We start from the raw sequence: 14408 nt of genomic DNA, 5'->3' as shown, positions 1-14408 counted from the left end.
TATGGAACATTCCCTTGGCCAGCTTGTCCTGTCTGTGCTCCCTCCCAGCTTCTGTGGGAAGCTGAAAAAGTCCTTGACTTAGTATAAGCGTTACTTAGCAACAACTGAAACAATCATCTGTGTTATCAGCATTTTTCTCATACTAAATCCAAAACACAGCAGCTACTGGGAAGAAAGTTAACTGTATCCCAGCTGAAACCTGGGCAGTTACCCAGAGCCCCAGCTGGCAGGGCAAGGAGGTAGGACCGTGAATCACTGATGTACTTGCAGCCCCGCTACAGCCTCTCCCTCCCCATAGGGAAGAGCCCTGGAGAAGCTGCAGGTAGATCACAGCAATCACTGCCAGCTCCAAGAGATGGAGAGGGCAGAGGACAGGTTTTACTGTAGCTTAAGGTAGCAATTCCTCTGTCAGAGGGCTAATGTATTCATAGAATCATAGAACCATTTAGGTTGGAAAAGACCCTTGGGATCATCGAGTGCAACCATCAGCTCCACTCTACAAAGTTCTCCCCTACACCATATCCCCTAACACCACATCTAAACGACTCTTAAACACGTTCAGGGATGGTGACTCCGCCACCTCCCTGGGCAGCCTATTCCAGTGTCTAACCACTCTTTCTGTGAAGAATTTTTTCCTAATGTCCAGCCTAATGTCCAACCTACCCTGTTGCAGCTTGAACCCATTCCCTCTTGTTCTATCACTAATTACCTGTGAGAAGAGACCAGCACCAACCTCTCTACAATGTCCTTTCAAGTAGTTGTAGCGAGTGATGAGGTCTCCCCTCAGCCTCCTCTTCCTCAAACTAAACAGTCCCAGCTCCTTCCATCGCTCCTCATAAGATTTATTCTCCAGGCCCTTCACCAGCTTCGTTGCCCTCCTCTGCACTCACTCCAGCACCTTGATATCTCAATATTGTGGAGCTTTAGGTTATTCTTAGCATAGAGAATATGGAAATGGAAACAGCAGATTGAGGAACAAGGGAGAGCTTTTTCAAATTAAAGAAGAAACACTCCCTTGCAGACAACCGTTTACGAACAAAAAAAATGGGAGTGCATCCCTCAGCCCTGACTAGACATCAGCTGGTCCAAAACAGGTGACCGTGGTCATGTGTAGTTTTGGTCAAGAGCTAGCAATGAGTGACACAAGCTAATTCCATTTACATTCCACTGTACTCTCTGCTCATATGAAACACTGTTATCAGCATCCATGCTTATAAGCAGCACTGGTCTTTGTGTGTACAGAAGATGATCAGAGGGCTGGAGCACTTCTCTTACAAAGACAGGCTGAGAGAGTTTGGGTTGTTCAGCCTGGAGAAGAGAAGGCTCTAGGGAGACCTTACAGCAGCCTTCCAGTACCTAAAGGGGGCCTACAGGAGAGACAGGGAGAGACTCCTTATCAGAGAGTGGAGCGATAGAATGAGAGGTAATGGTTTTAAGCTGAAAGAGGGGAGATTTAGATTAGATATTAGGAAGAAATTCTTTCCTGTGAGGGTGGTGAGGCACTGGAACAGGTTGCCCAGAGAAGCTGTGGATGCCCCATCCCTGGAAGTGTTCAAGGCCAGGCTGGATGGGGCTTTGAGCAGCCTGGTCTAGTGGGAGGTGTCTCTGCCCATGGCAGGGGGTTGGAACTAGATCATCTTTAAGGTCCCTTCCAACTCTAACCATTCTGTGAGTCTGTGATTCTAAGCTACAAAAATGTCAGCTGAACTTTGCCCGGCCAGCAGAGAGGGTTAATCCTTGGTGCGCATAACATGGGTTATAATAACATGGGTTATATATGAACACTTGGGCTGTTGTCAGTCAGTTCTGTTCACCACTTGCAGGAAAAAAAAAAAAAGAAAAGAAGTTTTTCTTGCCAAATCCAAAGTGCATCACCATTCCTAAAAGCTGGAGGAACTTGCAGCTGTTTCAGAGTGTCAACACTGCCCTTCTGGTGTGGTTACAAGATTGCAGGAAATCCTGGGGAAGCGGGCAGGACGAAGAATGTGACTCCGGGAAGCTTTGATTCTCTCACGTGGATGCTGCACCCACAACAAGGACTTGAGCCCAGCCACAAGGTTTGTGCAAGTCTCCTGACAGACTGGTAGCAAAAAACAAAGCCACTTTGGAACTACTCTGACATCTGCCCCATCCCTGGAAGTGTTCAAGGCCAGGCTGGATGGGGCTTTGAGCAGCCTGGTCTAGTGGGAGGTGTCCCTGCCCAGGGCAGGGGGTTGGAACTAGATGATCTTTGAAGGTCCCTTCCAACCCAAACTCTTCTATGGTTCTGTGATCTCTCTAGATGCAAGCTTTGACATCTTCTACTTCTGTGCATACACTGCTAAAAATAGCAATTGTTGTTAACAGTTCATTTATTAAAATACATTCTTTCTTTACTTCCACCTTTGTGTTTCTTTACCTTTTTTTTCCCCCTACTTTTAACCCCTTTTCCCTACCAAAACTGCAACCAATATAACTGTGTATGGAACAGCCAGAGGATGGCAAAGCACATGCACAGTCGATGCCATATCACTTAAGCTCCTAGATGCAGCTTCAGTGATGGATGAGGGGGTTTAGTAATGTTGTTAATTTTGCCTGAGATGAGTGGTAACCTGATCCCCTGGGAAAAATGCAGAAAAATCACTTTGGAGTCTGTGCCATTCGGATAAGAATTTTGTGATTTTTTTCTCCCATTTTCTCTGATAACGTCTTCCCATTGCTCTAACCTGGACTTCAGGATAAAAATGGTTAAGAAGGGCTCACAGAGAAACCTAAACAGAGGATTTGCAGGCAAACTCCTGGAACACAGTCTGAAGTGGGCAATGAGGAGATAAGAAAGTGTTTGGAGTTACCTGGAATTCAGACTTTTTAATGCTGCTTCCTGTTCCCCTCTCTTTCTGCCTGATTCCCTCCCCTGTGGTTGTGGGGCAGCAGCTCTGCCGCTGTGTCCAGATGTGATTTAAGGTGGTCCTGTGACCAGCCGGCCACATCCTCAGCAGCAGATTCAGCAGGAGAGAAGCCCTGACCTGACCTCAGCAGTGCCACTGCAAAGTCAGTGCCTGAGAGCTTCCACTCACAGCCCAGACAGACGTAACTGGGTGCTGGATGTGGCTCCTGCCATAAACCTGACTCCCAAGCCACGGGAGACATGGACTCTGTGGACTTGTGCAGCTGCTACACTGCTTCATTGCATTTGGAAGTCAACTTCTGCATTTATGTCAGGGAAAAAAATAATCCATCCGTATTGAAAAATGATGGCAAAAAAGCTTATTCAAGTTTCAAAGTAAGTCTTCCAGGATGGCTTGAGTTAAAACTCTATCTTCTCTGTGACAACTCAAATAGCATTTAGGCAGAGCACAGATGATGATGATGTGTGCCTTGGTATGTGTCTCCAGTGAGAATCGCAATTCTCTGTGCAATTAAGCGGCTGGGATAAGTGTCCCTGCAGACAGAATTCGTTCTTATCTGGTACTGAACATCTGAGTAGGTGGATGATGGTGTTTCATGCCTGGCAATGCAAACCGGGAGATGAGGAAGGAGAAGCTCAGATGACTGATTCCTCTGAATGTACGTTGAGCTAAAGACGGCGATCAAAGCCTGTTGAAGGTTTCTGTGCCTTTTGTAATCAGTTATGAATAAACTAGGAGTGCTGCAGAGCCGGGACAAGCGGTAATGCAGGGCTGCGTAGGAGGAAAGATGGATGGCAATGAGGGCATGGGTCAGCAAGTGCAAGCCCCATGCAATGGCCTCCCCATAGTCCCTGGGACACGTCTGCGCATGGCCCACAGTTCCATATATCAGGTTTGGCTCTCTCAATATATAGTTTAGGGCTGAACTATAATCAGAGGTTGCAACCGAGGTTCTTGTATGGGAAGTCAAGCAGGGGTAAATCCTTTGGAGCAGCGATGTCAGGGGGTTGCATATGCAGCCATCAGGGGCTGAACTTCTTTCTGTGGCTTGAATGCCACAACCTGTGATGTGCTGTTGCTCCAGCGTTGAGTTCATTTAGCAGTCCTGAAGTTCAGGAGATGTGTCAGAGAAAAATGGGGGGAAATAATACAAATGGAACGGACTCCAGCATGATTTTTCTGATTTTTTTTTGTAGGGGAACAGGACAGTGGTCATCGCAGGACAAATTTAACCACCTTGTTCCTTTCAAACTGATCAGCACAATCCATGTTAAAAATTACACTGAAATGGTGACTTTAACACTTGCAAACCACATATTGTGAAGCCAGGGAATGAGAAAAATATTGCACATTTTATACCACAATATCATTTGTAACATCCCTCTTTTCCCTCTCTTCCAAAATGTGTACCGACACACTTTTTAAAGTACATCACAGAATACTTAATTTTTCTGTAGACACTCAAAGACCTTAATATCTAGTTCACCATTTTTATGTACCACTGAGCTGGCTGAAAAAACAAGTCTTTTTTTCCTTCTGGATTGGAATAAGGCAGACAGAGGGTGTCAGGTTCATCTGATTAGAGAGCCAGGCTTTTCTTAGTCTTGAAAGATTATTTATCCTTGTAGATACAAAAACTCTTCAGTTGTGAATAATTTAAATAATGCTTTATATAAATGACGACATACGACAATATTGTAATTTGTAGGGTATACAACGCGTTCACTTTATTATAGCCAAAATCATGACATCAAAAACACTGGTGAAGAAAATAACAGAATACCAGTGATTTTGGTAATGATAAGCAAGCCTTTACAATTCAATGAACTTAATCTAAGAAGTCATTTGATTCACTGACATGCACAGTTTATTAGACTTGTATAGATACATGGGTGGGTTTTGCATTTTCTAGCTTTTTCTGTGTACACGTATATAAAACTAGAAAACTAGGTAGCTTTTCCAGAGGCTTTTAAAATGCTGTCCTACTCTGACACTGTCTTACTTTGACATTATCCTAGTCTGGTTTGTTTCTATAATGCAGGCACTGCCACAGAAATGTTGAGTTAGTTCCAACTTTCCTTGCAAAGGCAGGGGTCTTACCAGCACAGGCAAAGCCTCCAATAGACAAATTTAGATTATCACAGCAAGAGCAGAAGTTGTTCCTAAACCATTTGAAGAAGTTTCGTTATTGTCCAAAACCAGTAAGCTCTGTTTGAAGTCCAACCCCACCTTCTGAAAACCAGGCATTAGCTCATGAAGCAATAGATGGGTTCTCTTAAGGGAAGCACAAACTATTAGAACTTTAGCAAGCATGATAAAAGGAGGAAAATACTAGTTAGGGATCAGGTCTGATCGCTAAGACAATTGGGTTTATTAAATGTCAAACTGTTAAGAGTTTTCTGCCAAAACACTTCTTATCCAGGGTAGGAACTTTGACAAGTTGGTGTAAACTCCATATTTCCCTTGCCTTCCACACCCTTCTCCCCAGCTGATGATACCAGTAACAAAATAAGTGCCATTGTACTGAGTTACGTGGGGGCCTCCTCCATCTCCTTGGCAGACATCTTTTCCATCTTTGTCATATCCAGCGCAGAACATGTTTTCTGTGACCGGGTTATAAAGGGCAAGTTTGCAAGTGTCCCTGTCCACATAAGGGATTTGAAGCACTTTCATTCTTTTGACTGTCTGCGCACGTTCAAACCTCCTTCCAAAGCCACTGACAATTCCAAATGTTTGGTTCATCAGGACGTTGTTAGCAAAGTCTTCTTCTGGAAGGCACGCTGGGACAACATCCTCAGAAAATGTGATAGGTTCTTCTAATTTGAGAAGGGCTATATCGTTGTTGTAAGTTTCTGCATCAAATTCAGCATGTGCAATTATTTTTTCCACTCTGTGCATTGCTCTGCTTGGCTCTTCATTGCCTTCGTCCACCATCCCTGTGTCAGATTATTGAAGTAGTTGTTAATAAGACAATACCAACAAGTCTAAACTGCATCTCAATAGAAGAAGGGTCCAAAGTTCCTTGCACTTTGTGTAGGCATTGTACTGTACAAATAAAATAGACCAGTCCTGTATCTTGATGCTGTAGCCTTTTATACCCATTTTGGAGGGGGTTTGGAGGGCTGCCAAAATGCCAAGCAAGGAGAAAAGCAGAACTTCGCTGTCAGAATAATGCTCTCAATGAAAGCTTTGGGCTTCATTACAATATTCCCAATTGCACTCTTATGATATACAACCAAAAGCCTCAACACAGAAGAGAAGGATCTCGCCCCTCTCATGTATAGAGCAACACAGTCAAACAGACTTAAACAGGAAATAGATATTAATTGTCTTTTAAAACTTCAACATTCTGCATACAAAAATTTATGAGTTTATATATATTTAGTCTTTCTCAATTTGTATGAAGTCTCTTTGGGAATTAAACAGACAGACAATTGGAGCTTAGGCAAACACAATTTTTGCTTTACTGTTGTAGGCTGATTACAATTTCTGTGACTCAGAACACAATTTTTCAGTGCCTAGAACTTGTGATAAACTACTTTGTCACAAATGACAGTAATAAATAATAAATTTGAGGTTTCAGGTATCGAACAGTCCCAGACTAGTATCTACATACTGTCAAAGCAGTTATGGCTAACATCTGAATGAGGCATCTGCAATTCTTCAAGGTTTGGCCAACACAGGAAATTGCACAAAGGTGTAATGCTAGACCAATTTAACTACATCAGCTCAACCTTACTTGCCTGCATACCTTCCCAGTTTATACTTGGCTTCTGTCGTATACAACCTACACTAGGCCAAGCCAAGCTTAAAGAAACTGTTCAGTCAACAAAGGTGAACATGTATTTCACTGTTAGTCAAGGGACAAGATGAGGCAGTGAGAAATAACAAGAAGGCAGGAAAAACTTTGGCAGAGTTCAGTGTCTTGCACAGGGAGACTAGAACACAGGTCAGTTTCTTATTTTTGTAGTAAAGGGCAAAATGAGAAGAACTTACCAACAAGAACCCATAAATCTTTATACTGGTTAACGCAATGAGCTCCAGAAAGTATAAAATACTCATTCAGAATTGTCCCCCCACAAAACCATTCACCATACTCATCTAGTAGAACAGCCTGCAAAGACAGAGAAGAAAGATAAAGCACAAAAACATATGTACAGAGAAATCCTGAGCAGCTAGCTGAGATTCAAGCAGCTTTTCTTAAAGTAGGCATTTTCATATGTATTTTCTGTCAAAGGCAGCCTTCATTCAGAGGCAGTGAGAGTTACACTGAGGTGTAGCCACCACAGCGGGAAACTTGTCAAGATAGACCTTTTTCCTGTCTCAAAGCAGAGTTTGTGCATTCAGTTTTTTTACCAACACTTTTTGGTTGCTATTTTTTTTAAGAAATTTAGACGATATTGTAATAGCACTGTTCCTACTTGGGTCTTTTGTTTCACTTTAGTCTTGGCTACAACAGGAACTCAGGCTATTCTTCTGATGCCACAACACGAGTAACAGGGTGGGTGGCAAGGAAGGGGCACGGTGGCTCACCCAGCTCTACGTCCCGTATCTGCAACCCTGATCATTCCTGGCCTCCCCCTTTCAGCTTTTGGTTGATGCTGAAATGAAGGCAAAATGTCATTCATGGTAGGAGACCTGTGGAGAAACGCAGGACTCAGGAAAGTGGAACTAGCACCCTAAATGTCAACACCAGGGAAGTTTGTCTCAAATCAAGGTCCCCTTGTCAAGTGGGGATGAGTATGATGAAGAGTGAATGGCTGCCGGTCCTGGTGAGCGGGATCAGGTGTTGAACATCTCAGGACAAGGGTGCCTTACCTGCCATGGGCACACACTGGGTAAACTGCCAGCCTCCCCGGTGACCTCTGAATGGCTGCTCGGGGCCTCAGTGGTTCCCTCATCTTCAGGATGAGCATCTGGACTCGCTGTGGTTCCTGTGACTTTCTCTCGACTGGATTCCTGATTTTTCTGAAGCTTACCACACGGGAACTTGACTGCAAAGACAAAACCAAAATGCTAATACTTGATGTCTGGATGGTACTGGGATTTTGAGGCACATGTTGCATGCTGAGAGCAAGGGGTTTCAGTGCATAAGGATCTGGAGCTGTTGGAACGGATCCAGAGGAGGGTCACACAGATGATCAGAGGGCTGGAGCACCTCTCCTATGAAGACAGGCTGAGAGAGTTGGGATTTTTCAGCCTGGAAAAGAGAAGGCTCTGGGGAGACCTTACAGCAGCCTTCCAGTACATAAAGGGGGCCTACAGGAAGGATGGGGAGGGACTCTTTATCAGGGAGTGGAGCGATAGGACAAGGGGTAATGGTTTTAAACTGAAAGAGGGGAGATTTAGATTACATTAGGAAGATTAGATATTAGGAAGAAATTCTTTCCTGTGAGGGTGGTGAGACACTGGAAAAGGTTGCCCAGGGAAGCTGTGGATGCCCCATCCCTGGAAGTGTTCAAGCCAGGCTGGATGGGGCTTTGAGCAGCCTGGTCTAGTGGGAGGTGTCCCTGCCCATGGCAGGGGGTTGGAACTAGATCATCTTTATGGTCCCTTCCAACCCGAACCATTCTATGATTCCATGATTCCATAACAGGCTCAGCTGCTGTTACCAGCCTTCACTGTAGCTCAGAGCTACATTTCTTGCCAATTTAAGCCAATATACAGGATGTGGAGGACCATGGTCTTCCATCTCTGTGGGGGATGGTGCCTGTGCTGTCCCTGAGGCCCTGAGCCAAGTGACATGCAAGGGACAGTAACCTCCAGCAGAGCAGAAGGGCAGACAGTTGCTGTTGAAAACAATTTCTGTCACTGAAGTGCCATTCAACAGAATTTGTCTGACAGAACCCTTGGTATAAGGGACAGTTTCATGGTCAGAAAAGTAAATCTAGCTTCCAGTGCCCCTTGTGTTGTTCGGCGTCACAAGAAATTAATCAAACCTGCTGTAACATGTGTCTTGCAGCCAAAAGCAGCCTTTAGAGACAGCTGCCTATAGTGAAGGAAAATGGTTTGCAGGGAAACAGGTCACTTTAAGGGAATCAACTCTTCATGAAAATGAGAGAAAACTTGCCTAGCAGTTCAAGAAAAACTCCTTGAGAGTAGCATTTTGCAATCTACTTAGGTATGCAGGTATCCCCATCAGGGATGGATCTGCTAGATTTTTTCACGACATTAAAAAAACTTTGCGAATGCAAAAGGACCAGAGTGGTTGAAAAATGAAAATAATTTTCTCCACTTCTAAAACTTCCCCCTTTTGAGCAAGTGGGCAAATGGTTCAGCATTTTCAAAGTATTTAAAAGTTAAACATCTTCCATTATTGTCATCACTATTTTCATATACCTGCTGGTATTAAATTATTTGTAATTGTGAAACTGAGCAAAGTAGTCTATGTTACGAACTATAAACTCATGACAGCAATTTAGGATTAAATTATAAAGGACATTATAATAAATATCCTCTGACAGTCAGAAGAATAGGCTAATAATTGTTAATATTCACTTTGAATGAAGGTAAAACTGATGGATTTAAATTCAATGTCAGTAGTTATTAATGTATTTGGGTTACTATATGTTAACTGCAGAAAACCTGTTTATAGAAGAAATTAGAAAGGCAGGTTGTATTCCTTTAAAAAGGTGATATTTGAGGGGAAACAAGTGAGATGATATAAATGCAATCACATTATGCCATTACTGCTGAAATTATGAGTCCTTGTGAACTCTACATTGTAAAGGGAGAAGTTTCTTGGGTTCCTACTGGTTTGGATCTGTAGCTGTCCTACACAAGCTGGAGGCCTTGAAAACAGACAACGGTTCTCACCGATAAGAAATCTAACCCGGTCCTTTTTAACAAAATCTCCTGAAGCATAAGATCTGTTTCAACCAGTGAGAGAAATCAGAGCCCCAGTGTAACCACCGGTTTCCCATATGGCTTTGTACCTGCTGGAACATAGGTTTTGCAGTCTGCTCCGAGAATGCACCCACTTACACAGAACACTTCCATGCATTATTTTTGCCACTGCACATCGCTCACAGTTGCACAATTTGATGTTACTTAAATTATGACCTTTGGCTAAGATCTTATTAACTTTGTTGGCAACACCTCAAGCAAGTGATGCGAAAGGCATGACCAGTTAACATGATTCCTTCTGCTACAATGGCGCTGCAACACACCAGCACTTCCTAAACGGGGTGAAGATGTGATGTGCGTCCCATAGAAGGACACTGTAAGTGTGGCTTCATACCTACAGGAATGCAGGTTTTGTTGTCATTGCCCAGGGCATAGCCGGCAGCACAGGAACATACAACTCGGTCATCTTCAGCTTTGCAGAACTGCTCACAGTTCCCGTTGTTGACTTTGCACGCATTTGGCACGACTGCAAAGGAGACAAATTTATAGGTAGGTTACAAATTCATGGACCTTTAATAAAAGCACAAGCAGCTCATAAAACCTCTCTTGCAAGCATTAGTCAACCTCCCCACCATTTGGGGAAATTCTGTACAATTCCTGCCAAAGCCTGTAGCAATAACAATTGCAACTACCATTATTTAGAAAACGGCAAGTTGTCAACATTAGGTAGGCCACTATTATTTTACATCGTATCCTGTGTTTCCCAGCGATGACTGACAACTCTTTGAGGTCAAAGGAAGAGATAATCCATACTCACCAGTACAGCCATTGTTCTAAGGCAAAGATGAACATGGGCATGGGTAAGAGGCTAAAACTAGCAACAGCCAAAGTATCGGTAATAAATGAAGTACTGGGCTTTTGGTAGACCCTTGCAATATTCCTTTTCCATCTGTACATGGCTCATACTACTCACCTAAGCCCAGTCCCCGGCACTGCAAGATCACAGGCAGAATGGGAGAGCTCTTCCTGCCACTAACAGTGTGAGAGCAAGGAGAAGTAAACAGCTGCAGTTTAACCTGTTCCTACAGGTTCACGATGAGATTCCACAGCTCACCCACGCAGCCTAATCTGCTCCTTAACTAGTCTTATAATGTCTAAAAAGTGTTTCCTAATATTGAACCTGAGTGTCCCTCAGTGTGGTGTGATGCCATTACTTCTTGTCCTAGCTGTTCGTCCTCATGAAAATGGAGATTTCTTGGTTTTATTATGTTTTATAAATTTCCAGATTTCCTTGGTTGTGTATTGTGGGACTGAGGGTGAAATTTTGTTTTTGTTTTTACTGAATTGCCTTCTATTTCTGCTGGAAAACTGTTCCAGTTTCACAAGGTTGTCTTGAACTCTCATCCCAACTTATGCTAGTCCTTCCAGTCTGGAATGAGCTATAAATTCAGTGAGTAAACACTTTCTTCCATCTTACATGTTCATGTGGAAAATACCAAGTACCCAAGGTCCTGTGCGGAGCCCTGCACTCCGTATAATCTTTCAATCAATTAGCACAGTTTCTCCATCAGATGTTCACCAAACTTACAGTAGTTTCATCCAGGCCATGTTTCTCTTTCTGTTACAATAAAAGCATTATATAAAATGATGTTAGAAGCCTCCCTGAACGGAGAGACCTGACATGTACTGCGTCTTTTGCAGCCACCCACCCTGTTACCCTGTCCTTGGAGGAGATTGATGTGATTTGTTCCTAACTAGTGCAACTCAGCAGTTTCTTTTCTCCTTGTTGGACACAAATAATCTGGTACCTTAAGAAATAAAGATTTTCTTGTCCATTGGGAACGGACTAACATTCTTCTTGGTCTCTCTTCCAATACCTATATACTTAGATCAGCTCTTGATTTTCACATCGTGTTTATCTTATTCTATTTATTCCTTAGCTTTTCTGGTTTTATGCCAGGATGTTTGCAATTCTTTTATACAGATCTAGATTTTTCTATACTTCCTTCTGGAGGGTTGGGTCATGAAGGCGCTCATGATTTTAATTAATCCTCCTGTCCTTCCCTGACCTTGGCATAGTTTGGACACATGCCTTAAACACTTTGTGGGTTTGTGGTTTTTTTTAGAAGCAGCCAGATCTTTCTTTTAAAAGATACATTAATTTTATTCTCTTGTTTTTCTTTACTTCCTTCATGAGCTCTGTCATTTTACAGAGCTCTTTTTTTTACAGCTCTTTTTACAGCTACTTTTATTAAACTAATCTTTTGTCTTTGTATTGTCAGCCACCTCTAGTCTATTGATTAAAATCAAACATAGATGAGTGCACTCAAAACTGCTTTCTACATGCTTGTATGGGAAAATTTCCCTTGAAACATCCTGAAGACTCTCAGGGCACCTTCCGTCCCACTAAGTACCTTTTCCACCTCATCTCTGGGATGTCAAAATCTCCCTCTTACTTCCAGCTCTTGTAATGTTGGTGACTCAGATGTTTGCTCAGCTGTGTCCAACCAGTCCTCTGTAATCACCAAATGACTTTTACAGCAAAAGTAAACAAGAAAGCATGTCTGCAGTATGATTCACACACTTTACTCTGTAGAGAAGCATCTCAGGCTCCAACCTCAAAGACAGGTGGGACGCTTCCTCGAGTGGAGATGTGATGTTTGTGTTGAGAGTTAGACAAGCACAGTGGGCGATGGTGTGGGGTTCTCGTTCCCCTCTGCACTGTTAGACCTTGTGGAGGTCATTTTGTCACCCAATAGCTTATGAATGGATAGTAAGGATTATTTAATTATCACATCTCTTGAGGGCATGAAGAATAGCACATTGTGCTGCCAGTTTGAAAGCCCTGCGTATTGATATATTAACTCAGTATTTTACACTGACACAATTATTTCAGTCCAAAATGTTATTCCCTTAGTGATTCAGCCCTGGATATTATTGCACTGCAGCAGACAAATTGGAGCAAGGTGGGTGAGAGAGAAAAGCTACCAGGTTTTCACTCATGTCGCCCTGGTCCACAAAGCACAAATAATGGCAAATAATTACCTGTGCGGTTTAGGCAAAGCAGCACAAAGCCAAGTTAAAGCAAGGGTTCTACCTGTCTGCACCATCTGAAGGAAAAGGAGGACAAGAGGAAGAAGCCACATTGTCCCGCGATGACCTGCCATTGCCATCCTCCGAGCTCACTGTGTGTCTCCCATCGGTTTCTCTGCAGGGCTCTGGGGCAGCTGATAAATGAGAAACACTACAGTGCAAAGGTCATTAACGCATGAGAAAACAAAACCTCTAAGAACAAAGCCTGGGCTCAACGTCACCGTGGGACAACATTAGACCAGAAAAAAGCCACTGTGCTGCAGCAGTGCCACCCTGATAGCTTGTGGGTGCCTTGTGTCGGCAAAGCCCCTCTCTCCTGCATGGGGAGCGCAGAGATGGGTTTGCCACCGAGGCTGACACCTGTGCATTTCAGACTCCTCAGGAAGAGGGGAGTCCATAAACCAGGCCAGGTTCTGCCTCAGCAGAATAACACGTGGTCACATGGTTGAACTTCGTTACGCCTCCTTCACGGAAAAGATTGTCAAGCATTGGAATAGGCTGCCCAGGGAAGTGGTTGAGTCACCATATCATGAGGTATTTAAAAGACGTGTAGATGTAGTGCTGAGTGACATGGTTTAGCGGTGGACTTGGCAGTGCTAGGTTTAGAGTTGGACTCAATAATCTTAAAAGTCTTTTCCAACCTAAATGATTCTATGCTGCCAAAACTCAGATACCAGGCTGCCACTCGGTGATTTCCTCTGCAGCACCATGGTCTATGGCTGTTCCCTTTCCCCCTGTCTGGTGTGGGTGGCTCTACATCTTCAGGAAATACAGATGAAGCCTCCCTAAAAGAGCTTTACTAGCCAGGCAGCAAGGAGCTAGAGTAAATGATCTGCCTGTTGCTCATGCTCCAAGGAAGGCAGAACAACCAGACCTTTGTGCCTCCTGAAGGTTGGACAGAAGCAGGAAAGGGGCTCAGAAGTGAGAAGTAGCTCAGGGCACTAACTCTGCAGAGCTCAGTAAGCATTTTGCAAAGATGTTGCCTCCCAGCTCTGGTAGTGCCTTAGGAAGCAAGCGTAAGCATGGAGCTAATCAGAACAAGAAAAAACAAGAGGGAAAATTCAGGCTTGTTTCTGGGTTAGGCCTATAAGGTATTGCACAAGGTTTTGGCCCCTTTTATTTCAAACCACTGTAGTTTGAAGTGCCTTAAGAAGGGTGAAATTGATGGTCATGCTCACAGGTGAAGCCTTTGAATCCAGTGGAGGTGGTGAGTAGGTAACCTCTACAGATGCTGGATGGGACCTCTGGGACACGCAGAATCCAGTCTCTGTCACAAGTGCCACATCAGACCATACTTTCACAAATTCATCAATTTCCACCTTATTCTGGATGGATTTTTTTTTTTCCTTTTTGGCTCACACCACTCCATGGGGACAGCTGTTGGCAGGGCCTTGTGGTCTGTGCATATAGAAGACAATCCTGTCAGGTGAGTCACCTGTGTCAGGGAGCAATGAAGAGGAAGGAAAACCTTGCTTGGTATTACTGTGCTACCACAGGTCACAACTGCACGACTGTAACAGCGACCCTTTGCTTGTGTTGCTCACCTGGAAGCACAGAAAACAGGGTCTGGAAAGACCTCCA

At 43.7% G+C, this 14408-nt stretch overlaps 1 protein-coding gene across 1 annotated transcript; it reads right to left on the bottom strand.

The window, feature by feature from the left end:
- Positions 1–4732: 4732 nt before the first annotated feature.
- LOC128904301 (coagulation factor X-like) lies at positions 4733–12980 on the bottom strand. Its single transcript, XM_054188421.1, has 5 exons — positions 12832–12980; positions 10129–10260; positions 7707–7882; positions 6885–7002; positions 4733–5824 (listed from the first exon to the last, which is right to left on the bottom strand). Exons 1-5 carry the CDS (start codon positions 12905–12907, stop codon positions 5277–5279), a joined length of 1050 nt encoding a protein of 349 aa, XP_054044396.1. The 5' UTR covers positions 12908–12980; the 3' UTR covers positions 4733–5276.
- Between the last annotated feature and the right edge of the window lie 1428 nt (positions 12981–14408).

Source organism: Rissa tridactyla, chromosome 1, assembly GCF_028500815.1.
Source record: "Rissa tridactyla isolate bRisTri1 chromosome 1, bRisTri1.patW.cur.20221130, whole genome shotgun sequence".
Lineage (NCBI taxonomy): Eukaryota > Metazoa > Chordata > Aves > Charadriiformes > Laridae > Rissa > Rissa tridactyla.
Note: the sequence above shows the minus strand (reverse complement) of the source record. Positions and strands in the feature narration are given on the sequence as shown.

What these genes read in the sequence shown, in the direction of transcription:
- LOC128904301 (XM_054188421.1), bottom strand. Translation starts at nt 12,907, where the DNA reads ATGGCAATGGCAGGTCATCGCGGGACAATGTGGCTTCTTCCTCTTGTC. An exon ending in CCAGTGTGTGCCCATGGCAG is followed by an intron (nt 7,003 to 7,706) that starts GTAAGGCACCCT and finishes CTGTCTTTGCAG; the next exon opens with GCTGTTCTACTAGATGAGTA. An exon ending in AGATTTATGGGTTCTTGTTG is followed by an intron (nt 5,825 to 6,884) that starts GTAAGTTCTTCT and finishes AATCTGACACAG; the next exon opens with GGATGGTGGACGAAGGCAAT.